Source organism: Pyrus communis, chromosome 12 (genome assembly GCF_963583255.1).
Source record: "Pyrus communis chromosome 12, drPyrComm1.1, whole genome shotgun sequence".
NCBI classification, from domain to species: Eukaryota; Viridiplantae; Streptophyta; class Magnoliopsida; order Rosales; family Rosaceae; genus Pyrus; species Pyrus communis.
Genome location: NC_084814.1, coordinates 22,822,812 through 22,850,409, shown reverse-complemented (window position 1 = coordinate 22,850,409; position 27,598 = coordinate 22,822,812). Strand labels below are relative to the sequence as shown.

General features: G+C 34.7%; 2 protein-coding genes across 2 annotated transcripts; one reads left to right on the top strand and one right to left on the bottom strand.

The window, feature by feature from the left end:
* Nucleotides 1-1,139: 1,139 nt before the first annotated feature.
* On the top strand, nucleotides 1,140-4,514 carry LOC137710404 (protein NRT1/ PTR FAMILY 2.9-like). Its single transcript, XM_068449413.1, has 4 exons — nucleotides 1,140-1,436; nucleotides 1,569-1,786; nucleotides 2,466-3,031; nucleotides 3,486-4,514. The coding sequence occupies exons 1-4, from the start codon at nucleotides 1,322-1,324 to the stop codon at nucleotides 4,384-4,386; spliced, it is 1,800 nt and encodes a 599-aa protein (XP_068305514.1). The 5' UTR covers nucleotides 1,140-1,321; the 3' UTR covers nucleotides 4,387-4,514.
* A 365-nt stretch (nucleotides 4,515-4,879) lies between these two features.
* LOC137710403 (ATPase 11, plasma membrane-type) lies at nucleotides 4,880-11,039 on the bottom strand. Its single transcript, XM_068449412.1, has 22 exons — nucleotides 10,884-11,039; nucleotides 10,629-10,727; nucleotides 10,404-10,523; nucleotides 10,196-10,294; nucleotides 9,958-10,095; nucleotides 9,642-9,776; nucleotides 9,373-9,552; nucleotides 9,061-9,267; nucleotides 8,856-8,975; nucleotides 8,634-8,753; nucleotides 8,375-8,497; nucleotides 8,189-8,293; nucleotides 7,956-8,100; nucleotides 7,282-7,446; nucleotides 6,887-7,125; nucleotides 6,746-6,778; nucleotides 6,571-6,652; nucleotides 6,170-6,330; nucleotides 5,823-6,008; nucleotides 5,551-5,733; nucleotides 5,274-5,452; nucleotides 4,880-5,176 (listed from the first exon to the last, which is right to left on the bottom strand). Exons 2-22 carry the CDS (start codon nucleotides 10,680-10,682, stop codon nucleotides 5,080-5,082), a joined length of 2,871 nt encoding a protein of 956 aa, XP_068305513.1. The 5' UTR covers nucleotides 10,683-10,727; nucleotides 10,884-11,039; the 3' UTR covers nucleotides 4,880-5,079.
* Nucleotides 11,040-27,598: the final 16,559 nt, after the last annotated feature.

Genomic DNA, 27,598 nt, shown 5'->3' with positions numbered 1-27,598 from the left:
ACAATCCCTCAGTACTGGTTTAGTCAATCTTTGAATCATCATCATCATCATCATCATAAAGTCAATTAATATAGTACAGTAATTGATATGTGTTGTTCACTAACCAAAAAGTTGCACTTTATTAAATTTCAGAATATTTGACAAAGCTGCAATCATGACCAGTGAAGACATATCAACCCAGATGGAGAACAACAGCAAATCCATGGGGACTTCGCAGCATGCAGGAAGTGGAGGAAATTAAGTGCTTGGAGAGAGTGGTTCCAATTTGGATCTCACTAGTTATATACTACGTTGCCTTGGTGCAATCCGACAGGCACTTTGGCAACTCCGGCTTTAAGATCCCCGTCTTACACAATATTCACCATGCTTGCCCTCACAATTTAGATGGCAATGTCCAATTACGTTATTTGTCAATGGTTCACCATACCAGTGATTGGCTGCCTGAAGATCTTAACACCGAGATTCGATTACTTTATTTATTATGCGGTTGCTGTATTGAATGTCTGAATGGTTTGAGTACAAACGAAGTTGTGAAAGTGCCTCTGAAGTTTGGACGGAGAATATGCAATCTGAGAAACATCTTGTTTGATAGACTAAAGATAAAACGTAGCTAGCTAGCCACAAAATCGTGGTCCCGATTAGGACAAATTCGTACATGAAACGGGTGTGCAGAATTTCCCTGTTACAATTTTACTTTTTCCCTCTTATGTGCGGTTACTCTAAGATGTATGTATACAAATGTTGTATGCAAGAATTTCTTATACGCCACACCAACAGAAACGATTATAATTGCAACACGTGTTTTCTGATTGGTCAGATTTACGAAGATCAAATGATAATCTCTCCATCTCCAAGTCCAAAACACAAGCCAAGAGAGGACTCCATTTATGAAGAAAATGAAAGCTCGATGCTGATCATCCAATGCACATATACCACAAGTGGGAAATGTCGACTAATAATTCAAGCAAAACGGTCGTGACTGGTAGCTCTGCTACATGTATAGTCTAGCCAGTGGACTCATAGTCAACCACGACGACTTGTTGGTCCAACAAATCTCAGTAAACATATGAAAATACTACTCAAATCGGGACAACTGGCAAACACAAAGAAACGGTGTCTCAATCGATTCATCTAGGTAAAAAGGACAATAGTCGTGACAGGTAGCTGGGCTACAGGAGCTACAACTGCTTGATTATTGTAATTCTGGCTCTAATGAAATACACCGGCTCCGTTAATTTTGTCAAAAGTGCTTTGTGAATTGCGTGGTCGAATTTTCTTCTCGGATTATATAGTTCCTTGTGGTTTCCTTTTTTCCTAAAACATGAAAGCAATCATGGAGAAGAAAGAGAGAGATAGCATGGAGAAGAATGAGAGAGGTTCTACGGATGAAGAACCAGTTATATACCGAGGATGGAAAGTAATGCCATTTGTCATAGGTGAGCGCAATATTTTGCATTTTTATTGCTTCATGTTCTTCTCATCAGATTAATATCCTTTTCTCTTCTGTTTAATCATGAATGTATCTTAATTTTGTTCGCTTATTTTTGAGCATCTGCTTAAAATTTCAGGAAATGAAACGTTTGAGAAGCTGGGAGCCATTGGGACCTTGGCCAACCTCTTGGTCTATCTCACTAGTGTATTCAACATGAAGAGAATTACAGCTGCGACTCTTGTTACCATCTTCAATGGCACAACCAACTTTGCAACCTTGCTCGGAGCTTTCGCTTCAGACACTTATTTCGGTCGTTACAAGACGTTGGGATTTTCGTCAATCGCTTCTTTTATGGTACTTACAAAACTAACATTTTCTACTTAGATTCATTTTCAGTGTCCAGCATATAAAAATTAGGGAAATATGCACTAGTAGACAATAAATCGTATATAAAATAACGTTGACTACCTCTTTATTGTCTATTTGGCATCCATCTGGTTCGATTTTTGTAGCGGCCCATCTAGTGCATATATATTTCCTCAAAAATTAAGCTTTGATTCATTTCTCTTTCAAGGTTAATTTCTTACCTCAAGAACCCTTTTGACTAATTAGCTCCAAATGTATCTTAAGCTTGCTCAGAACTTTCATTTCCAACACTTAATTATCTTGATCGTTATCAAGGGCTGACATATTCGGATATTGCTTCCTTTATGGTACTTACAAAACTGCCATGTGCTACTTTGATTCATTTTCAATGTCCAACATAAGAAAATTCCGGAAACATGCACACAAATAAGCAATAAGCTGTTTGTAAACCACATTTTAGTGTCTTTTTATTGTCTGTTTAACTTCCATCCGGTTATATATTTGATTGAAAGTTTGTAACTCATTTTGTTTCTGCATATTTCCTCAAAAATTAAGCTTTGATTCATTTTCACTTCCAAAGTTTCTTACCTCATCATGAACCCTGTTGACTCATTAGCTCCAAAATGTATATATCTTAATCCTATGATTAATTTGTTCCTTTATCTAGGGACTGCTGCTGATAGATTTTACTGCGGTATTCAAGAACTTGCATCCTCCTCACTGCAAACCAGAAGAGAAAGGAACATGTAAAGGGCCAACAACTGGTCAAATGGCATTTTTACTAACTGGTTTTGGGATGCTAATAGTAGGAGCTGCAGGCATCAGGCCATGTAACTTGGCATTTGGGGCAGACCAATTCGACCAGAAAACGGAGTCGGGAAAACGAGGAGTCAACAGCTTCTTCAACTGGTATATGTTCACCTACACTTTCGCACAGATGATAGCATTGACCCTCATCGTCTACATCCAGTCAAATGTAAGTTGGGGTCTAGGGTTTGGCATTCCAGCCATTTTGATGTTGATATCATGTGTTCTCTTCTTCATGGGATCAAAAATGTATGTGAAAGTGAAAGCCTCCGGTAGTCCGATGAATAGTGTAGCACAGGTCGTGGTGGTTTCCATTGCGAGAAGGCATTTGAAGCTTAAAGAGCCAGAGCGGCCATGGCTCTCCATGTTTGTTTATATGCCTCCCGATTCTATCAACTCCAACCTTCCTTATACAAATCAATTCAGGTAAATTAGCTATAACTTCATGCACTTTATATGCCTTGGCTGTGAAAGAAAGAAACTTATCTACGCCTAGAATCATTCTGGAGTTATTCTAAGTCAATCACGCACTGTCATGTGTTTTAACTTTTTATGGCGATTGGTGATTGGATTAAATTACTTTAAGCTGATACACATGTATGGAACATATTAAAGAACGGACGCCATGAACATGCACAAAGAATTACTGCATATACATGTTCTTTAATTGTCTTCTAGGAGTTTCGGTTTTGAACACGTTCTTTGATTTCAAATTAGAAACTCTTTGAATCAAACCAAAGAAGATTCAGTGTGACGGTCCATATATATTCAAATTTACGGATGAAACTGAAGTCTTTGAGTTTGACTCAAGGGAGTTTGAGATGTGAAATCCATGCGGTGGTGTAGGTAAGTTCTTAAAAATGTTGTTGTCACTTCTCAGATGCCTTGACAAAGCAGCAATTCTTACGCCGGATGACAAAATCAATCCGGATGGTTCAGCTGCTGATCCTTGGAAACTTTGCAGCATGCAACAAGTGGAAGAAGTGAAATGCTTGCTGAGAGTTTTGCCAATATGGGCAGCAGCCCTCATATACCATATTGCCATAGTCCAGCAGCATACCTATGTTGTCTTCCAAGCCCTTCAATCCAATCGACGCCTTGGAAAAACAAGCTTCCAAATCCCGGCTGCATCCTACTCAATCTTCCTGATGCTGGGCATGACCATATGGATACCAATCTACGACCGCCTTCTTGTCCCGTTCCTCCAAAGGCTTACGGGAAAAGAAGGTGGCATCACATTGTTGCAAAGAATAGGAATTGGCATTTTTCTCTCTGTGATCACGATGCTAGTATCTGCATTCGTAGAAGAACACCGAAGGACTACAGCGCTAACAAAACCAATTCCAGGAATCCGAACAAGGGGTGACATTTCTTCCATGTCTGGCTTTTGGCTGGTCCCTCAGCTCACACTAGCCGGGCTTGCTGAAGCGTTCGCTGCCATTGGCCAAATTGAATTCTACTACAAGCAGTTCCCGGAAAACATGAGAAGCATTGCAGGGTCTCTCTTCTTTTGTGGAATGGCAGGTTCTAGTTACTTGAGTAGTGCGTTAATCGCCATAGTTCACCGGACTACTGAGGGGGCTAAGACCGGAAACTGGCTGCCGGAAGATCTCAACAAGGGAAGGCTGGATTACTACTATTATCTTATTGCTGCTCTAGGAGTCATTAATTTGGGATACTTTTTAATGTGTTCAAAGTGGTACACGTACAAAGGGGGTGGGGACAACAATGCCCTTGAAGTTGAGGTAGTGCAGAAATCACATGATCAACATGAGATTTGATGCAGTATTATTAGGGTTTACATGCTAAAGCTGAGTGATTGTAACCTAGATGGGGATGTATATTCATGCTAGATCTCTAAACTACATTTGAAAAATAAAACCATCGTCAATAATAGCATGTTTACTTACTTGGAATGAGTATAAGAAGAGACGATATTCTAAGCCCCAACTTTCTGACATTTTCTAATACATGTGAGTTCCACTGTGCAATCTTTCATCTAGTACATGAATAACTAGGAATTAGATTGATTATACTAAGAATTGATATGATAGTCGATAATTTTCTCTACTATTCTCGACTTTTTTCCTATTCCAAGTACGTAAACAAGCTTTTGACACATTTCAAGACTCAGATTTGTGTTTAATCATATCAAACAAAACAAAACAAAGGATGGCAACTTGCGGGGCTACAGATACATCGAACGAACAGTTTCGATTAATGGAGAGAAGTTTATTTCCGTCGACTCTTAATCACAAGGAAGAGGGGTAGAGGGAAGAAAAACGTAGACAACAGCTGATTGAAGCACTCATTTTACACGCCGAAAACCAAAAAGCAGAGTAGCAAATTTAAAACGACTGTCTACTACGAGGTCGCTCACAACATGCTGAGTGCGTCTTTACCCTCAGCACACTAGGAGGGAGAGGATTCATCATCTTATACAGAATATAACAAGTAAATACATTATATCCGGTTTAAACTGTGTATGATTGCTGAATCGTGTCAATGTCCAGCCCCTTCAATCTCACCACGGATTCTACGTGGCCTTTCAGCGTAGTGAGTTCCCTCAATCTACAAGAAGATGGAGTCGCGGTTGGAGATTAGTAAAGAAGATCAAACAACACGAAGAAACTGAACTCTCAAGCTGAAAAGAAAAACTGGTGCTCACCTTGCAATCTCAGCTCTTCTTTTGGCTTCTTCGGCGATCTGATTGAGTTCTGTGAAATGTGTTCGTTCTGTAAACATCTTGGTGTCCGGTGGTTGCAACCCGTGCAATGTCCTCTGTGCGTGTGCCCATTGAAGCTCTCGTTGTTCCTTTCCAAAGTCCTTTTGCCTTGTGAAAGCAACCTAGAAAAACAAAAACAAGAACCCCTCAGTGAACACTTAACAAGAAATTCCCTGATCAAGTAAAACCGGGTAAGCAATCAGAGTGTCAACAATCGTACCCTCTGTTCAATCAGAAGATCCCAAGCCTTCCCACTCAGAGCGTAGCGTATCATGAATTTTATGATATCCAGAGGGATATATGTGACTACATTATAAAGCCAGATCACCCCGGCCCAACCCCATCCGATCCCCTCAATGGCAGCAAAACTCCAGTTTGCATAGACCGCAATCAAGGTCGCAATCTGCTCAAAATAGAAGGTAAGAAATTCAGTTTCCCTTAAAGATCAATCAAAATGAATATAAAACGGGATGATTGAGAAAATTGGCTAACCAGCTGAGCTATTATAAAAGCCACCACAAGCAACAGTCCAGGACGCTCAATAAACGACCAACTTCGAGACCGTGTAACAAATATCAGAGCCTGGCTAATAATGCTCACTTGTAGATATATAGCAGAGGCAAGCTTCCGAAAGTCATCATTAGCTGTTTTCTCAAGGGTTGACACCCCAAATGTTCTCTGAAACAATCAGTGGCTAGATATTAATCAATCGTTACAAAGAGATGACAAGCAGCCGCAAAATAAGCAAATTAGCTCCAAGAACGCATATTTTATGACAGCAAGTAATACATCTGCAATGATCAGAACATTTTATAATTGAACAAGACGGAGAATCTTACTGGGAAGAAGTCTGTTTTGTATGCTGCCCAAAAGAATATCACAGTCATTATTGCCAAGTAACTTCCAAGCACTATTCCAGTTGCAAAAATCTCGGCCAGCTTCCAGCTATCTGGCAGAGGAGACGGTTTAACCCTGTCCTTTGATATTGTCATGATAGTACCTAAAAGGTCATTCTGTTAGTAAATTATGTGGAAAATACACTTACGGCTATAGAAAAGTGCACGCGTTTTCAGCAAACATTGACCAAACATCAATAAAAGATGGAGCTAATGAGAGACAAAACAGATGACTCTACTAAAACAAAATTACACAAATGCGTACACAGAGAGAGAGAGAGAGAGAGAGAGAGAGAGAGAGAGAGAGAGAGAGAGATTGTGAACAGGGAAAAGAAAGTACAAACCATCATTGAGGATCGCAATAATAAGCACCATGAAAGGTGGAAAGTCAAACTTCCATATGAGAGCCAGCAACATGAAGCCAAGCTGCCATAAAAAAAGAATCAGAAAAGAAACGCAATACTATTGAACGCTCTAAAAGAAATTTATTTCAAAATTTTATGCACAGATGCCACTTACCACGATACGAATTGTGATGGAAACAGCATATATCTGCCAGCCATAAACAACAAGAATTTGTTACTTATATAGTTCGCTGGTAAGGCGGACAATGACACTTAATCACAAGAATAATATGCCACTGTAGATGCAAAAGCTTACTGTGTAATTTTTCATCCTCTGGAAGATTGCCCGACTGGTCAAAACAGCACTAATGATGACACTAAGGCCAGGTTCAGTAAGCACAATATCAGAAGCACTACGAGCAGCATCTGTTGCATCAGCAACAGCTATACCAATATCAGCTTTTTTAAGGGCAGGAGCATCATTGACTCCATCACCAGTCATTCCACATATATGTTTCCTAGCTTGCAAGCGTTTCACAATCTCGTATTTGTGCTCTGTACCAATACAAAATTAATCCGCTCAATCTAAATTGGATAATTGAAACCACGGTCTAGCAACCAAGAGTAAAACCTAAAAACTTTTTTTTTCTCAAGCATATACTTCGGTACATGCTTGAGCTTTCCCCAACAATGAAGAGGGAAGAAGCATACCTGGGAAAACCCCAGCAAAGCCGTCAGCTTTTTCTATCAGCTCGTCAATCGGTAAAGCAACAATTGACTCATCCTTGTCCTGTCCTAGCAAAGCAGATGAAGGGTACATATTGGTTCCCATCCCCAAGCGACGTCCAGTTTCCTTTCCAATTGCCAGTTGATCCCCTGACAAAATACATCGTTGAGCAAGACGGCAACAAAAACAAAGAACTAAATATCATCACTTTTTGTACTGAACTTGGAGGTTGGGTGGCAGGAAACACAACTAATTATGTGCTTGCAGTATTATAGACTCCGATTAATAACAATATTATGAAAAAATAACACAACAAACTTCTACCCATTTCTTTCAACACCAAGTTACATGACATTTATTTATTAAAGGTCAAACACATCCCTCTTTGTCTCTTAAAACAATACAAAGTTACAAACACATTAACATATTAATACACTAGCTTCATCAGTAATCACCCCAAGGATTACTGACATATCACCCCAAGGATGGTCCAACATTACGCAGAACATAAAGATATATTGACAAAAGTATGTTAACTGAAAACACCCACTTGGATTACTCGTGATTTGTTATAGATTCAGCAAAGAATTATTAATGCTTCTTTAGATATCCAACAAGCAGAAACAGTACTAATTTAACCTACTATAAAGCAACATACCGGTAATCATCTTCACATTCACTCCAAGATTTAATGCCCTCCTTATTGTCTCTGCACTGTCATGCCTAGGTGGGTCAAACAGTGGCATTACACCAACAAATTGCCACGGGGCTCCAGCACTTTCTTTCCTTCCTTCTGGAACTTCCTGCATTAAAACAAATGAAATGACTTTAAATAAAGAATAAACTTCTAAACTACTACAGGAGCCCAGATAAAATTAGAGATTCAGTTACCTGGTATGCTACAGCAAGAGATCGTAAACCTCGCTCAGCAAACTTATCAATAACAGCATGAACTCTGCGCTCGATGTCTGACTTATTGTGCGCAAGATTTAAAATCTAAAAACAATGCAGCTAAGAATTAGTCTTTAATATTGAAAACAGAGGGGGAACAATGACATAAAGTGGAAGGCAATTTACCTGCTCTGGTGCACCTTTGCTAACTCTATGCATTTTACCATCACGGTCAAGATAAGTTAATGCAGTTCGTTTATCAGTAGGATTGAAAGGAAGGAAGTGTATTTCTTGAATGCCAGCACGTGCCTTTTCACAAAAATCAAAAGAAATGGGATCTTTTAAAAAAAAAAAAAATATCGCATGTATAGCAAATATTTTTCAAAAACTACTCAAACTTCACAGCTATGTTTGGAGGCACAATCCAATATAAAGATGTAATCACCTCCTTTGGATCAGCAAGCATCCCAACTATAGCAGTATCTATTGCATCTTGATTCTCCAGTCTGGAGGCTCGAGCTGCCATCAACACAACAGTATCCGGATCCACTCCTTTTGCAAAAACCTACAAGTTTAAAAGTCAATCACGCATGTAAACAAGGATTTTTTTCCATAAAGAAAAGAAAAAAAATTCTATAACAAAGAAGCAACATATCTCTTAAACAACCTCAATAAGATTTTTGTCAACAGTAAGCTTATTCAATGTCAGAGTTCCGGTCTTGTCACTGCAAAGGACATCCATGCCCGCCATCTCTTCAATTGCTGTCATTCTCTTTGTAATAGCTCCCTGCATCCATTATTAACTCAATTAATCATGTTTCAAAACACCTTATACCGCATAGTGCTGTAGCATTACAAGGAATCAAACCAACCTGCTGTGCTAATCTATGAGACCCAATAGCCATTGTCACAGACAAAACAGTGGGCATTGCAATTGGAATTCCACCAATGAGAAGCACAAGAAGGTTATCAATTCCAGGACGGTATTGTCGGTCTTGTATCGGGTACATGACAATTATCTCGATTACCATCCCCACAGCAATCGAACATATGCAGAAATTCCCAATTGCAGTCAAGACCTAAACAATGAAACAAATTAGAATCAATAAAGTCACAGCCCACAAAGCACAAACTAACAGAAAGCAAAAAATAAAAATAAATAAATAAAAAACTTGTTTCCCTGCCTTTTGGAAGTGGCCCACTTGATTCGTGCTATCAACAAGGTGAGCAGCTTTCCCAAAGAAGGTATGGACACCGGTGGCAATGACCACTGCATCAATCTCTCCTTGTTTGCAAGTAGAACCAGAATACACACCATCCCCAGGGCTTTTCGTCACGGGAAGGGATTCACCTGTAAGTGCAGACTGCAAGCCCAAAATTTTCCAAGACTCGCCATTACATATTATTGTCAACTTCAACATGATAAACAAGACAGTTATAATTGCATATCAACCTGGTCAATTTTCAAAGGATCCCCTTCAAGTAGACGAGCATCAGCTGGAACAATATCACCTAGCTTAATACTGATTATGTCACCAGGTACAAGAACAGCAGCATCTTGCTCGTTCCACCTTCCATCTCGAAGGACCTTTCAAACATTACTTCTTGTCAGCAACGACACAAGCAAAGAAATTCAAAATTTTAAAAAATACCACAACATAAAACTACTACTTGTGCGCACAAAATCACATATGATTCGACTGCATCCAGTATTTGACTCCTACCAGCACTCTATAAAAACTAAAGACAACAAGTTTCCAATCCGATACCTTAGCTTTTGGAGCTAGACGAGCCATGAGTGCTGCTGCAGCATTACCAGCATTGTTTTCCTCAATGAAACTGATGGTTGAATTGATGACAAGCAGAGTAATAATACCCACAAAATCTTGCCAATCCGGTGGCTTACCCTGCATACAGATAATCATGGTACAAATCAACAAAATGATAGACACAAAAGCACAAGCAGTCTCAAAGAAATAACAGCAACCAAAAGAGCCAAGCGCTTACCCCTCCATTTGCAAGAGCAATGGCCATTATAGCAGCAGCTTCCATAACCCATGAGAGAGGATTCCACATAAACCCCAAAAACTTCAAAAATTTACTCTCCTGAAAGTTTGAAACAAACCCAGAACATGGAATTGTGAGCACAAAAGGGTAAGCTTCAAAATACAAAAAAAAAAAGGAAAAAAAAAGGCAGCAAGCATGAAAATTTAACCTGCTTTTCTTCAAGCTTGTTGTGCCCAAAAATGGTGAGTCTTTCCTCAGCAGCCTCACTGCTGAGACCCTCTTTGCTACATCTCAGATTCTCAAACACCTCTTCAATGGGTATATTTTCCTGCACTCACAAAGTTCATAAGAAAGTTAAAAACCCAGTAAACAAAACCAAAAAACCAGATGAATAAACCAATAAAAGGCTTCAAATCCCTTTAGATCTACTTACCAAATCCACAGTTTCCTTCAACACAGCATCCAATACTTCAGGCTTCTCCCCCATCTTTCCCTTCCTCTCCAAAACTGCCTCACTTTTTACCTTATATATCTGCAAAAACACTCAGAGATCAGACAACATTGAAAACCCACAAGTAAAAAGCAACCGTTTTTCTCCTGCCTCAGAAAAAATATGAGCTTTATTGGCCTCAAAAGAGTGAAATGAATCTTGAAAGGTGGAAAAAGTTCAGAAAAATTAAGCAAATACCCAGTTGCAAGAACTTGGTGTGGATTAGAATTATGGTAGGGAAACCGCAAATGAGAAGGACCCTCCCTCTGGCCACCAAACACGCAGGCAGGGACTAAGAACATGAACCGCTAAAATAGAGGGTGTAAGAGTGGCTTTCAGTAACAGTCATACCCTTTTCTACTTTCTCTTTATTACGTTAAAAACGTTTAAAGCCCCTGAAAAATCCTTTTCTTTTACCTAAAACCTACACTCTCTTAAACCAAAAAAAAAAAACAATTAAAATTAAAAGACTCTCAAACGCAAGAGATTGTTCGATGTGCCGTTCCGAGTACATACCTCATGCGTTATTATATAAGTTGAAGGATATTTGAAATAAAAAAAATTTTCTATTTATATAGTAACATATGATGTATCATCCGTATTTTAGACACATTAAAAAACCTCTTCTCAAACACAATATATAACCATACAGTCTAACGCCACACAATTTTTGTTTAAAAAAAATTCATATAAAGAAATAGAGTCTGCTAACTGACATCATGATCAAAAAAATCTTTTTGAGAATTTCAACTCACATCATGCTTTTCAACTTCAAATGCTAAAATCTTGTACATCTTCGTTAAAAAAGACATTGCAACTTTAAATAATGGTGAGAAATATTTTATTTCTATCTTCATAAAATAAAAATTTATAGATGAGGCTACCCACCAAAGTCCAAAGCCATTGAATAATTTGAATAATGAATTCCACATGCACTAGTGCACAAAGATGGGAGGCCCACCATGTTATTTTTTAATTTCCTTGTTTTTAATTTTTCACTCTTAAGAGTTTTATCTCATAAAAGAATCAAAAGAACCTAACGAGTTTAAAAGTCACTTTATACTACAGCATCTATTATTTTAGTCATCCCGTTAAAAAACTCTGTTAAGTTGAGGGTATTTTTAGCCAAAATGGTCCTTGAGATTTACATAACACATAATTTTGGTCCCTGATTATTCACCATCCATCATTTTGGTCATTCCGTTAAAAAGCTCAGGGACCACTTAACGGAGTTTTTAAATGGAATTACCAAAATAATGGATGGTGAACAATCTCATGGACCACTTCTATTGATTTCCAATCTCATAGATCAAAATTATGTGTTATGCAAATCTCAAAGACAATTTTTACCTAAAAAGCCATACCAAAATTAACTTGTGTTCAAGCAGTGGAAAAGTGTTAAAAAAGTAAATTTGACCTTTTGATTCGCTGACTCGCCGGTGAGTAAAATGGAATAGATACAATGCGGGTTTTTTCGTTGTTGAAAAGTTTAGGGGAGGGTGGCTGCTCTGACTCTAGCATCACGGCATACTCATAATTTTGAGTTAAAAAATTTTACACGTGCTTTCTAATTGCTAGTTGTCATTAGTATTAATTTACGTAGTAATTTATAAATCACGTATCAACAAAGATTGTTGAAAGCAAGACTTGAATCTTAGTAGAACGACACACAAAACAGAGACATTACCAACTGAGTAAACCCTCACTGGCGGATACTATGTGGTTTAATTATCTATTGGATGTGTATTATACGTATCTAACCATTTAGGAAATCTTTAAACTATACGAAAGATAGAAGGATAAAAGAAAGTTTCTATTTGAATCTATACAATTTATTTTACACTTAACTTATTATCTAACCTATATATTTTTTTAATTAAATTATCAATATCTCTTTAAATCCAAATTTACTACCTAAATAATTCTTGCAAATTCAATATTTAATTTTATCTTATACCCAACTAAAAAAATAAAAAAATAAAAATGTAATGTCGAAAGAGAAGAGAATGGCAACGGCATAGGAAAGTTTCGTTGCATTTGCTCTGTCGAATCAAAGGGTGAAGCGAATGATCGTGACAGATTTGATGAAAGGAATTATCTGGTTCAATAGATTTTATTTTACCAGAAACGTGGTGGTTCAAAAAAATAAAGAGTGCTTTTATATGGGGGTGGTAAGTGTTTTCAGTCCAAATTTTCAAACTCATAATTCAGTCATTAAAAAGAGTTTGTTTTACTTATATGATAGTGTCTTAGGATTTTATCAGAGCGTAAGATAAAGATTGTGTGATGGTAAGGATTTGATTATTATATGTATGTTTATTGATAATTGATGGGTAGTAAACTTTAGAATCATCATTCAGTCATCCCCAGAGCTTGTTTTTCTTATGTTACAGTATTCTAGGGTTTTATCAAAATAGAGCATAAGATAAAGATGACATTAAGGTAAGAATTTGATTATTAAATGTAGGTTCATTGATAAACGGTGAGGACAAATCTATCCAAAATTTACATAAAATTGGCTTGTAGGCGTTTTTGTTGCTTCCTAGAAGTGTTATCCAAATGTTTGGTATTACCACTAGTAATACATGTATACCTAAAGAGAGTGTTACCACAGTTTCTTTGACATGTATATCTCAAAGAGTCATCTTTCGGGTATTGAGATACTCTTCGAAATTTTGTGTTAGAAAATAATATAGAGAAAAATAAATGAAAAAGAGAAGAAAACAAAGAAATCACGAACAATGAAAAGTCGACAAGAAGACGGAATGGTGACGCAAAAGTAGGTGAGAAGATGGAAAGTAAAGTGACTCTCATGACCCTTTGGATGCCCAAAGTTTGAATAAAAATCGAGACTCAAAACTTTTAGTATTATACTTCTATATGCTTAATTCTTTGTTGCTCCTCAACTTTTTCCTAATCATACTTCTATCTTGTAATTTGTAAATTTTAAAATATGCAAACCCTAATTTTATCCACGTTCTTTTTTGCCAACATATTACTCAATCTCACACCAGCAAACAGTTTAATCAAATTGGTTAAAGTAATGTGTTCTCTTTTTTGCAATCTGCACTCTACACCATAGTTTAAATCTTCTTCCTTATTAATTTAGACGAATTTAGCGTAAACTGACACTAGCTTGTACCAAAACATGTTACTCACTTCCATTTTAGTTTCTATCAACTTATTCTCGTGTTGATAAGGGAGCTTTACTTACAAGACAAAAACACAAAATATATTTCATAGAATTTCACTAGTTTTGAGCCATGTTAAGGAGAGACGAGTTCAAACCTCAACAAACCTAACCCCAAAACATGCAAACCAAAATGTTAAAATTTCAGCCATTTCCCTTAATAAACTTGTCCAAAACTACACCATCCATAAAAACTTCAAACAAATTTTAGATTTGTAAAAACTAATTTCTGCAAGATCAGTTTTACAATTTATGCACTTCTACAAAAAAAATTGTACTTCTGCAAGATCAGTTTCAAAATTCCCGTAAAAACTAATTTTGCAAGATTCATTTTAAAATTTAGTCTTACATTTGACTTCATGTATAATTTCGCCTGTTGATAATTAGTAATTACTCTCAATTCATTTACAATGGTGGATATTTGGAGCAAACAAGTAGGTTAACAGTAAACTTTTTTCTGTAAATAAATTAGTACAAAATTTTGTAGAGCAGCTGCAGCTACTGTAACCTAAAAATTATTGACTTTTAAGTTTTATAATAATAAAAATTAAGGATGTCACACAATTTGGCACCCATTTTAGGTAGGAAATTACCGGCCCCTTCACACATATATACCAACCTCAAGGGTTTAGGTTACTAACTTATACATATTAAAATTGACTTGGCTGATTTCTCAAATCTTTAGTAATTGGTTTAATTAGTGAGGATTAGCACTCAAAGAAGTTCATTAAGCACTCCTCCCTTATAAAAACATATACAAAAACAAAAATAAGCATGAGTGATTGCAAATGCTAATTTTAGAGTTTTAATAATAGCTCCCATTTAGTTTTATTTAATTGATAAAATGATTAGTAAATCAAAACGCAGTACATAAAAAGACAAAAAGAAGTAAGAAAGATACATAAACATTATATATTTGGATACTAACTAGCTGGTATTGAGCTATTATCACATGTGAGAAATTGACATGTAATGGCATGGCCAATAGGGGGTCATTGGCTGCTCATGGCCTCAATAGCTTCATAAGCTCGATGTATGTTTATATGTATATTTGTGTATGACCTCCATACAAAATTACGGCAAAATGAAAGAATGAGTCAAAAACACTGAATTATAAACTGTTGTTTCTTTTGTGCAACCCCATAGATAGTAATTTGTAGATTTCATTCTTTCCTTCTTTCCTTTGTCTTTCTTCTCCTATTTCTTGTGTTAAATAAAAATCTTCATTCGATAGGCCTCGGCAAAAATCGCCATAATGCAGCACACCGGCAGGTACTCACCAGAAGCTCGACGAAATGATCCAATAAAGTTTTTTTTTTTTTTGTCTAAAATTATGACCCCTATTGTCACAAAATTCTAGCTCCGCCACTACATATAATGAATAATTATGATTAATACATTAAGTATGCATGCAATATAATTTATAAGCATGATCATTATTTGATGAAGATATGTAACAACGACCGTCTTAATGCATCCATTTGAATCGTGACTAAACCGAGTAGAAAGCAACATATAATTGAGTTTATTCATGCATGAGCTCAAATAGATATTCAACGTTAGCTTTACTCTTATATTCGAGATGAAAACAATGTAACAAGAAGAATACTTAAAAAACAGAAAGGATTTTTAGCTAAAATGGTTCCTAAGATTGTCATAACTTTTCACTTTGGTATTTGAGATTTAAAATCGATAAAAGTGGCTCTTGAAATTGTCCACCATCAATCATTTTAGTCATTTTGTGAAAACCACTAATTCAAGTGGAGAGGTTAATTTGACAAAGATACCCTCAATTTAACCGAGATTTTTCACAGAATGACCAAAATGATTGACAGTACGTGGACAATATCAAGGACAACTTATATCGATTTTAAATCTCAATGATTAAAATGAAAAGTTATGCCAATTTCAATAATCATTTTAGCTAAAAAAACCAAAACACGGATAAGATTCTTCCTTTAATTCACTATTTTTTTCACTACTACTTTTTCCATTTTTTCCTTTTTCCAATTACTTTTCTTGCTTCTTTTTCTGGCGGGGAGTTGGTTGGTCACAAGGAGAGACGAGTGGAGTATGATACTTTCTTTTGTATTGGAACCAAAGAAGATTAATTATAATTTGCTACAACCATACCCTTTTGTTTCACGATTTTGACATATTAATACGAGGAAGAAGTGGTTAGCACCAACAAATCATCGTTAAGAAAGGAAGATCTCAAGATTAACTTAAAGATTCGGACGATTAATTAAACACAATTGATTAGGGAAAGTAAGCAATTTGTCACAAAACTTGTAAATTTGACAAGATCTCCGCCAATGGCATTTGTTTGCTCTGCATGAGAATCAGCCATACATGTCCACGTGATTGGATAGGCCTTGTTGGCCCATGACAATAACAAGATGGGGGCAAGGGAAAAGTAAAAGCTTATTTATTATGGATTATTAGGGTTTTGGATCTTTGATTGAATTTGTTGATATCTTTACGTACAATTCCATTTGCATTTGGACAGATTTAAGGAAAAGTTATAGATTAAAGCCAAAATAATTAGGTTATTCTGCTCTAATCTTGTTCCTTTCAGGTACCTCAATGATTCTTTTCTAAGATTAACTTTACAAATTAAAGAAGCAATGCTACACAAGTGGTAAATAGTCTTTGTAGTTGAGGCATTCCTGTTTAATCTATTGCGATGGGAGTTCATACCTTTATCATCCTCCTTAGTATAAATTAGTATCATTTATAATTTTAAGCTCTGAACATATCTCTTATAATTTTAAGCTCTGAACACAGAATTTAAGAAAATAATGAATCACCGACTAGAAGAGAAACATACGTGTGTGCTCCTCAAGATGCCATTGTGGCTTCATAAACCAATTGTGTAGTGTCATATGAAAATGTTCAAAAACACGACGTTGTGATATATATCAGTTCGAGAGACTATCGCCACGTTTGAAATGTGTGCTTAAGTCTTTCCTAGAAAAACAACTTAATACTACGGTCTAATGGTATTCTTTTTCACTTGTAAGTGAGAGGTCTTAGATTCAATTCTCACTAAAGGCAAATTTGAATCAAATTATTGCTAATCAATTGTAAGGTTTAATCCATCCTCACCCCCTAAAAAAGGGAATCCTTATAGCGAGAGTGCCTAGTCATCCCAAATAATTCTCTCTTTCCTTCCAATCACTTCTTCAATAAAAATGCTACTCTTACCATATATTTTTTTAAATTAAAAAAAACAAAAAAAACAAAACTAGACAAATATTATTAGCGATTGTTTGTTTGTTTGTTTTTTTTTTTTTTTTTTTTTCTTTTTTGTGAAATATTAGGTTTTGTTTTTGGGTCGAATACAATTATTATTAGGGTTTACAACTGGGGCCTTTGGACCACGTATGCATGCGAAGCATGGTCCACCGTAGCCCTAATGGTTGCAATGCGCGGCTGACAGAGGTGAGGCCCGCGCCGACATGACACGTGCTCGTTTGGCCAAAAATCTAAACAGCAAAACGCAATAAATGGGCACCCACGCGACGGCTGTCTCCTTCTCAAAAGGAAGGGTACGGTCCGTACTATACCGTAGCACGTCACGGCGTCCAATTATATTTCTATCATGACCAAAAGAGGACAAAAGGATATGATGTGGCAATGTGCTGCACCACATCAGCTTCTGATGGGACTTCATTCAACCTTTATTTTCGCCAATCCAATTTATCCAAATCGAATTTTAAACGTAACGTCACTTTTAATTTAAACGTCTATCAAAAACTCAAAATCTGAAAATAAAATGCCACGTAAAAATATAAATAATCGATTAATTATAAATTATTTACAACTTATGCCTCTTCACATTTTCATCATTTCTCACCACAATTGAATTTTAGCTTCTTTGTGCATTGAAGTTTGATTAACTCTTGTAACGTTTTTTTTTTAGTATAACGATATATTTTACAATAAAATAAGGGAGAGCTCATCTAAGTCACATAATTTGGTATCGAATTTGTCATCTACGAGATTCAAACCAAAAACCTCTCACTCACAAGTGAAAATGAATACTATCAGATCATAGTGCTAAGTGACAACATTTTTTTTAGTATTGTTTTTTATTTTTCCAACAATCTAACGCATTGTCATGTATTATATTGACATTATTTGTTAAGGTAAATTATCTTGCACAACATATATTTGTAAAACGTGCATATTAATTTACCTATACAAATAATATTTCAATATTTACCAACAATATATACAAATAATACTCTCATATTTTGTTCGTAATTTACCTATAATATAATAGTAGGTAAATAAATGTGCTATATTCAAAATAATCATATACATCTTTTCTTTACAATATCACACCTATATCCAATATGGTGTAGGTAAATATTTTTGTACATTTATATTCTAAGACCATATCGAATGTAAATGTCAAATTATTAGAGTCAAATTACAAGTGATGGTTGATGTGGCAACCTGAAGTCTTATGTCAAATTTATGTTTCTCCAACCGAGTTATCAAATATTTTTTTTCTATTAATTTAGACCTTTAAATAGTTGTATTTATTAAAAAAAAATTGTAGAAACAAAATTTTATTAGTTGAAATGTTAGTGGAATAAGGGACCCAACCATTGAACTAATAAAAAATAAATTTGACATAATGTCAAATTTACTCCTAAATACAAAGGCTTCAAATCTAATCAGCAAATAACAATTCGATCGGAAGGATTTTATATGTCAAATATGCATATTTATATCTCTACCTAGGATTTGACTTCACCTTTGGAGAATGGAGACGTCAAATTCAAAACATCAAATTTAATTTTGATGGCTAACTTGCCAATTTGGCATATTGTCCATATCTTCCTTCCACCTGGCATGCCAAAATTTATTGCTTCATTTATATTTTTTTAAACAAAAATAATAAAATTTGAGTTGTTGTTGGTTTAAAAATAATAAAATAATACTTAAATATGCTAATATTTAAGGTAAGGCAAGTGGAATGCCTTTGGAAATAACAAAAATCAAATTTGAAGACAGCTTCAAATTTGACATCTCTTTGTCCATGTTAGCTTAGTCTTCTTTTCCATGTCATCTTTGACATCTCGGTTGGAGTAAATGGTACATCATTTGTTACTGTTATGTGTCTATGTGGCATTTTTGACATCTCCTTTAAAGATGGTACAACATATAAATAGTTGAAATTTTTCTTACAGTATTTCTATTAGGTAATTTATTTTCCTATGAAAAGAGAAAAATTGTGACATCCCACATCGCCCAGGGGAGTGATCCTTAAATGTATATTCCCATCTCTACCTAGCACGAGGCCTTTTGGGAGCTCACTGGCTTCGAGCTCCGTAGGAACTCTGAAGTTAAGCGAGAAGGGGGCCAGAGCAATCCCATGATGGGTGACCCACTGGGAAGTTGCTCGTGAGTTCCCAAAAACAAAACCGTGAGGGAATGGTAAGCCCAAAACGGACAATATCGTGCTACGGTAGTGGAGCGGGCCCGGGAAGTGATTCGCCCCGGGCCGGGATGTGTCAATTGGTATCAGAGCCAATCCCTGGCCGGAAATGTGCCGACGAGGACGTCGGGCCCCTAAGGGGGGTGGATTGTGACATCCCACATCGCCCAGGGGAGTGATCCTTAAATGTATATTCCCATCTCTACCTAGCACGAGGCCTTTTGGGAGCTCACTGGCTTCGGGCTCCGTAGGAACTCTGAAGTTAAGCGAGAAGGGGGCCAGAGCAATCCCATGATGGGTGACCCACTGGGAAGTTGCTCGTGAGTTCCCAAAAACAAAACCGTGAGGGAATGGTAAGCCCAAAACGAACAATATCGTGCTACGGTAGTGGAGCGGGCCCGGGAAGTGATTCGCCCCGGGCCGGGATGTGTCAAAAATAGATATATTGTTTTTCATAATTTTTTGGCAAAAATTATTTGTCTATGTTTCAAATGGAGAACACCTATAATATTTCTATTTATATTATTTCTAAAATGCTAATAAGGTAAACTAGTTTTGCGATTAAAACAATTTTGAATACAATTGTGAACCTTAAAACAACGTTGTTATGGTGATTGTTGGTAAAAACAAAAATGAGAAAAGAATGCCTAATCAACGTTGTTATGGATTGAACAAAATTGGTTACATATATAATGTTTTTTATTCCGTCTAGTAACAATTACATATGATACTGCAATCGTTTAGATCCTGCAGCGACAGCCATCGAACTCATGGTATGTGTAGGGAAATATAGATATTTGATATGTGGATGAGAATGCATTTTATCCAAATTGACAAAGACATCTATAAAACTCAGGAAAAAAGAATTAAAAACATAAAAAGAAATATGATGAAAAAGGCTTATTTTTAGCTACGCCATTTGGAATTCTATTTTAATTTTACTTTGTCTTCTGTAATTTAAAAGTAATTACTTTACTTCCTGAAAATCAAAATTTGTTCCACTTTAATTTGTGGACTCTTTTTTCTCCTTAAAATTGATAGGTCGCCTCCTAATACATATATGAGACCCAATATTCAATAAGATCATGTGCAATAGTTTGATTATAAATTTTCATTATGCATCAACATTAAACAATCAGATAATACTAAGTTTAAAAGAAATTGAAGAGATAAAAAAGAAATTGATTAGCCTGGCTCCCCAATTTAAACCCACATAAGAAACTAACAGATCTAAGGCAATGTGGAGTGAATTTTGAGTTTTATAGAGATGACTTTCAAATTTCAGGGGGGCAAACTGGCATCAAAATTGAGTTCCAAGCGGCAAAAGTGAAACGAATGTTGAGTTTCGAAAAATAAAGTGACAACTTTTAAGTTAAAAGGGATAAAGTGAGATTAAAATCAAGTTTAGAGGACATAGCTAAAAATAAGCTTGAAAAAACATGATATTACACATTCTTTTTCTTTTCAAACTCATATATTTTTATTTTTAGCAATCAAACCTAATAAAAAACAGAAAATAACAAACAAAATTGAACAAATATTTGATACGTGGTTACATATATATGGTGAAATACAAGAACTGACAAAAAATGGATCGCAGATATAAAATTTGTAAAAAATTTAGCCAGACGGGGCATTTTAACCTTATATTATGTCAAATTTATTATTTTGCGTTGGATTAGTAAAAAATTCAGTTAGACCGGGCATTTAGTATTATTACCGAAATTTTAATTTTGTGTTGGACTAAGGGATTCACGAGTTGGAGAATTCTTGAATTATATTTTTATATTATATAGATTAGTCAAGTTTTACGTCTTAAACAAAAAGCAAAGAACAATGATTGACTACTTATAGATGAGTATAAATTCTTACAAATTTTTCGTGTTCGAATAAAAAAGCTTTTTACTTATGATCAGAATTGTTTCATATTAGGAATCATTCTGTAAAGATCATCTCTACAAAAAATAAATTAAAACTAACACCGTTTGGTCAATTTATTGTTACATAGACAATTCTTAATGCTTTCTACTAATTACGTTCATCTATTTTTATATAGTTCCATGACAAAACGATTTTAGTTTTAATTGATTTTTTGCAGAACCGATCTTTATAAAGTTATTTATAATATGAACAATTTTGATTATAAACACGATATTTTATTAATTAGCAATGAACAATTTTAAGTATGAACTCATAATTATTCTTTGAGTAGCCAAGTATTATTTAAAAGCAAATATTTTGTTGTTGACGTTTGTTCTTTTACAATTCTTGGCCACCAAAAAAGAAAAGAACAAAGAATTTATAAAAGAAAAAAAAAAAGGTAAAAAGACACAATGGTCCCCTCAATTGGACTCCTTCATACCTAAAGTTAATGTATGCAGGCACGAACACGTGTTAATGTTGTTCTTCTCATACCCTTTAAATGTCTTTAAATATATTGAAAGATTTGTTCTCACATGTCCAACTCCATTTGTGCCATCAAATTAAACCAACTGTATAAATATCATTAATAGATTGGTGATGATTGATTAGTATTTCCAATTAACAATCATCTGATAAGTGTTAACTTGGTATACATTATTGGCTCCCTTTTTTTATCAGTTTAAGATTTTAGGATAGAGAAATTATCAAACATGCATGGTTAACAATCATCTGACAGGTGTTAACTTGGTATACATTATTGGCTCCTTTTTTTTATCAATTTAAGATTTTAGGACAGAGAAATGATCAAACATGCATGGTTTTATAAACTTTAGTTTAAGAAATTTTTGGTTCAAAACTTCCAATCATCATTCTTGCATATTTTCGGGTTTTTTTTCTCTGCATGCTGGAGCACCACTTGTTCTGTATGCATTTGCCTATCACTTCACAGTAAGGTTTTAAAATGCGCTAGGTGCTAGTCGGGCGCAGTGTCTAGCCTAGGCGTCTAGGCGGGAGCCTAGATGGTTTTTTTAATTGTAGTTAAATTTATTATATCACATATAAATAAATATCTACTTATACTTCAAGAAAATACATAATTGTATTTGGATACATAAATTGTAAAATAGAATGACATATAAAGTAGTAGAACATATTAAAAATATGGAGAACAAGCATATAATGAGTGTTCATCCAAGTATCTAACAAGTCTCTTATAATTTATTGAAAAAATTAAAGTCATCTATTTTACACCTAAGTGAGAGTTGCAACCTAAGCATGAGCCTAGTCAGGTCTAAGCATCTTTTTGTTTTTTTTTTATTTTAAACACTTAGAATTAATCATGACAATAATCAGCCGTCTAACATCTAAACGAGGCCTTTTAAAATACACTGCTTCACGGTCATATGATCCACAAGGCTTGAATGACAAAGTAGAAACACACAATGATACATATACATATACATATATGTATACATATACATATATATATATATATATATATATATATATATATGGATTGGCTTTTTCTATGGGTGGTTTTGGTTTTGTTATTTGATTTTGTTAACATGCATTTGGCGAGGAATATTGTTGAAAAGCTAGATAAAGAAATGAAAGCCCATAGACAAGGGGGAAAGTTACTTTAGGAAGGAATATTATCGGGTGTGCCTAGTGGCATGCATGCAGTGGAGTGGATGCGAATCACATTTATCGTTTATTAAGGTTCTTTTTAGGTCTGCTCCCACTATATCTTAAGTTGTTAACCTCATTCTACACTACAAGTCACAAACTACCCTGCTGCTTAGGGCACCCCACTATGCCACTATCATCTATGGGGTCGAATTCGTGGGATTATTTTTTTAAAATAATTCTGAACTCATGTTTTCGTGGGGCTTATTGTGTAATGCGTTTCCATGATCTAAAATGTCTATTTTTAGGTTTTCCTTTAAAGATCTTTCTACAAAAAATATCAAAATCTAAAACTACATAACCATTAGATTAAGGATTTAGGGTTTCTTTGTAGAACCATATTTGTCCATTTTCTTCACTATAAATGAATATCTTGATGGTTTTGGATTTTCTAGTTTCTTGTAAGAATGATCTATGAATGATGTTTTAAAAGATAAACAGTTCTAGTCTTTGAAATACACTACAGAACGAGTCCACAAAAACGTATGTAAAAAGTGGTGCTACAGATCCACCTTATATATATGTTATTTCTATTTCTATGCATATAATTGAACTAGTAGGTGTATTATATATATTGAGATGACCTAACCTCTCCAAGGGTTGTGATTGTCCTTTTCAAATTAACTTTAACGTTTCCAAGCTTAACATGTTGTTGTTTATGTACTTAATTAGTACTTTATGGGATCCTAGAAACCTACTGTTCATATGGGGGTCATGTTCGATTTAACTGTTAGTCTGATAGTAACATGATTGTTATGTAATCATGTGTTTGATTGTTTGATTCTCTTAGCGTTTATACATAAATGTAGGGATATCCGTTTGGGAAGTAAGAAAACCGTTTGACATCTCTTCATTTGTAAAGAATTCTCAATATGGAAACGCAGGCTGATCTTTGAATAAGAAAAATAGTGGATCCATGAGGGTCTCAAATGAATTGGCTTATTCAAGAAAGACCTTTGTTCTTTAGAAGACCTATTTCGTGTCCAGTCTGCATGGTTCCATGCGTTTGATTGTTTAATTCAGTTAGGAGAAATACGTAATTGCATTATGTGTAAGATCGACTACCACTTGACGGGTCTATAGAAATCTTTCTTTTTGTGTTTAAACTTAAAAAAAAAAAAAAAAAAAAAAATCATTTCAAAATACGTGTTAGATTGTCATTTAAAGATAAAGATGACTAACGACATAACTGTAAGGAGTTAAGCAATATTCTTACGTTAATACTTATTGTATTAATAAGACCAAATATGTTTGTAGTTAAGTTGAGAGTATTCATATCAAACGTTAACTTTGAAGCACTATTGGCCAAGGGTGTCGGTCAAACATAAGAACAACAGCTAGGGTTCCATATAAAATAAACTGGAGATATGATCTGCTGCCTCTGAAGAAACATGATGGAAATAGGGTATGAAACCGATATCCCTTGTGAAGGAGAAAAATGGTATTGAATGAATCTGACAAAAAAGATTTGATAAATATATAGAGATAAAAATAACTTTTCTGGAAGAGTTGTATTCTTTAGGGAAGTTACAACTTTTCACGTTAAAATACAACTATTCATATCATTAATAATTAATTAATTAATTATATTGTTTTCTTTATTTATTAATTAATATATTTCACTACAATCATATATATATATATATGTATATTAATACACCAATATTATAGTGTATCTTTACACATAATTACACATATTATGAATACCATGTTATCATAGTCATATAACAAATGTGGAGATCTGAGTCTTAAGAAAGAGTGCCACATGTCCAGTTTAATAATGCAGTCCAACTATATGGTTTCGTTGTCTCAAGTAACATATTATTTATTTTTGCAAAATAAATCTTTTGAGAAGGAGGGATTAATTTTTATATGTGTAGCTTTCACTTTCGCGTTTCTTTATATATTCGAAAGTTGAACGTCCTGCACACCTTTGTTTAAATTTCGTGTTTTTATAAGCAGAAGATGGAACATCACATATTTGTTTGATCTCTCTCACACACAGACACATCTTTATTTGTCATTTTTTATTAAAACTAAAGTTTTTTTTTAACTTTTTGTTAGTTTTCTCAAAAAAAAAAAAAAAAAAAAAAAGCTCCAGACCATTGAAAAAGTCGGAAAAACCGTGGGCACAAGCCTGCCAGACGAAGCAGTCAGGTAATTTGCACCCAACCCAGCACCCGAGTCATTTAACGTCATATGCTAAAGTCGGGCATGCCCAAATTTTTTTGCAGGTGTTAAAAAATGAGTTTGCGAGGGTGCAGTAGCAGGAGACGGTGGTTGAGGGAGGCGGCGGGGGCGAAGATGGGTTTCCGAGGGTGCTGGGTGAGCTGCTTCCGAAGATTGGAGGCGTAGACAGAGGGAGAGGGGACAGTGAACAAAGAGGAAGAGGAGAGAAAAAGAGGTTTTTATTGCCTGAACAATTTATTTACGGTGTTAAAATATGCTTGGGCCATTACTATTCACTAAAACAATAATTGCCTATTGCCCAATCACCTGGGCAATTATTTCCCCAAGGTTGAAATTGCTCTTGGGCTTGCACGATTCCTTTTATGTATAACTTTTTCGTTCTGATAATAACATTTTTATGTTGACTCGGGAGCATCAATCCATCAAATGGAAAACGAAAACTCGAAAAATCTCACCATAAGGCTTAGCAATTTTGATTCGCACAATATTATAATTCAACTTAAATTAAGTTATAGGAAGGGATAATCAAATTGAGTTAATTAGATTCAAACGCTCAAATTTTAAATTTCTTTTATTAAACATTCATGCCTTCTAGAATTTAGATCAAGGCGCTTTGGTATATTAGGCCACATCAGTATTTTTTATTTTTTAAATTAAAAATAATAATTGTATTTTTTAAATTAAAATTTTACATGTTGATTTCTAAATTTGTCCTTTTAATTAGTTGAGAGATTTTTTTTTTTTTACCCGGCCATTTTTTTCATTCATGTATTTTAGGAGTTGTGGACTCTTTTTTTAGGATATAATTTTGGTTTTTTTGACACACCCTGCCCTGGAAAATCCAACTATTTTCAAAAATTACCAAAGTTTACTCTACTCATTGAGATCTTCTTTCTTGTAAACTTTGGTGATTTTTGGGAGCTCACTAGCTTCGGAATTCTTCGGAACTCCGAAGTTAAGCGAGTTCACGCGAGAGCAATCCCAAGATGGGTGACCCACTAGGAAGTTATCGTGTGAGTTCCCAGAAACAAAACGGTGTAGTTGGGGCCCAAAGCGGACAATATCGTGTTACATTGGTGGAGCGGGCCAGAAATGTGGTGGGGGCCCGAGCCGGGATGTGATATTTTTCGCCCAACATATTTATCCAATTATCTCTTTTAATTTTTGTTTTCATTAAAAACATTTTTTTATCCTAAAATTGAAATGATGGACGCTTAGATTTTTTTTGTTTGTTTATTATTTAGCATACTTTTTGTTAGGTAATTATTTTGTGTTCATTTGAATTTGTACATATTGTTGATTAGTGATAATGGTACGTTTATTGTTTGTTATCATATATTGCCTTTGTATTGATTAGTACGTTTATTTTTAATTTTTAGGTGTACATATCGTTGATTGGTACATTTAGTTTTAGCTTTTCGTATGTTTTGTTTTAGCTTTCGATACGTTTAGTTTTAGTTTCCAGTACATTTAGTTTTGTTCTCGTTGATTGATAGGTTTTTTTTCATGATTTTGTTACGATTGTTTTTGTAGACATTATGGATTGTACCATTTGGTATCATATGGGTATGATTAATATTATACATATCGTAGATTGGTACATTTACTTTTGTTCTTCAACGTTGTTTACTAGTACGTTTATTTCCAATTTTAGTAGGTTTGTTTTCATACATATTTTTATTGGTACGTTTGTATTATTCTCAATGTTATTTTCTTATATGAATTACTACAAAAATTTATATATGGATTACTACAAATATCTTAAATGGTATTTTATTTCTTCATTGAAAGGGAAAAAAGAAAAAAAAACAAACGGCAAGGTATTTTATTCCTTTATAAATTGTAGATAATCATTTTTTTTTGTATAATTATCTTTAGAGGAAATCAAAGGAGATAGATTGTAGGAAATTTGTTTCAATATCTCTCCACTTTTTTCCTGACGTGAAGAATTTAGGCAATGGTAAGATCTGTAATTTTGGTACAAATAAAGGATAGTTATGATAGATGAAACTCCAAATTTGTAGGAAAAATGTTTAATTAAATCTCTAAAACCAACAAATGTTTAGTCTATAGAGTTGAAAACTCAGACATTTATATCAAAAAGTCCCAATCAAACTTGAGTTCAAAAGAATAAGCACGCAACTTTAACTCATTTGAGCGAGTTAGCTTAGTTTGTTTTAGATGCCTAACTCTAACTCATTTGAGCTATTGACAAATTCGATAGCATTACTCATCTTCAACAAAAGAAAAAATAAGATAATATTTTTGGAAATAGAAGATGAAAGTGAGAAGAAAATATAAGAGCTTGTTTGGATGTGCTTTTAAAATGATTGAAATCGTTTTTGGTGAAAATATTTCTGGAAAATCACTTAAAGTGTTTCCTAGAAAAAGCACATAATTGGTGCTTCTCGTAGAAAGTACTTAAAGTGCTTTTGGAATCCAAAAATATTTTTTCTAAAAACGCTTTCAATT

Coding starts and splice junctions, on each gene's coding strand:
- LOC137710404 (XM_068449413.1), top strand. CDS start 1,322: ATGAAAGCAATCATGGAGAAGAAAGAGAGAGATAGCATGGAGAAGAAT. Junction 1,437..1,568: donor AGTAATGCCATTTGTCATAG/GTGAGCGCAATA, acceptor TTAAAATTTCAG/GAAATGAAACGTTTGAGAAG. Junction 3,032..3,485: donor CCTTATACAAATCAATTCAG/GTAAATTAGCTA, acceptor GTCACTTCTCAG/ATGCCTTGACAAAGCAGCAA.
- LOC137710403 (XM_068449412.1), bottom strand. CDS start 10,682: ATGGGGGAGAAGCCTGAAGTATTGGATGCTGTGTTGAAGGAAACTGTG. Junction 8,294..8,374: donor GCAAAGGTGCACCAGAGCAG/GTAAATTGCCTT, acceptor CATTGTTTTTAG/ATTTTAAATCTTGCGCACAA. Junction 6,331..6,570: donor TATTGCGATCCTCAATGATG/GTTTGTACTTTC, acceptor ATGACCTTTTAG/GTACTATCATGACAATATCA.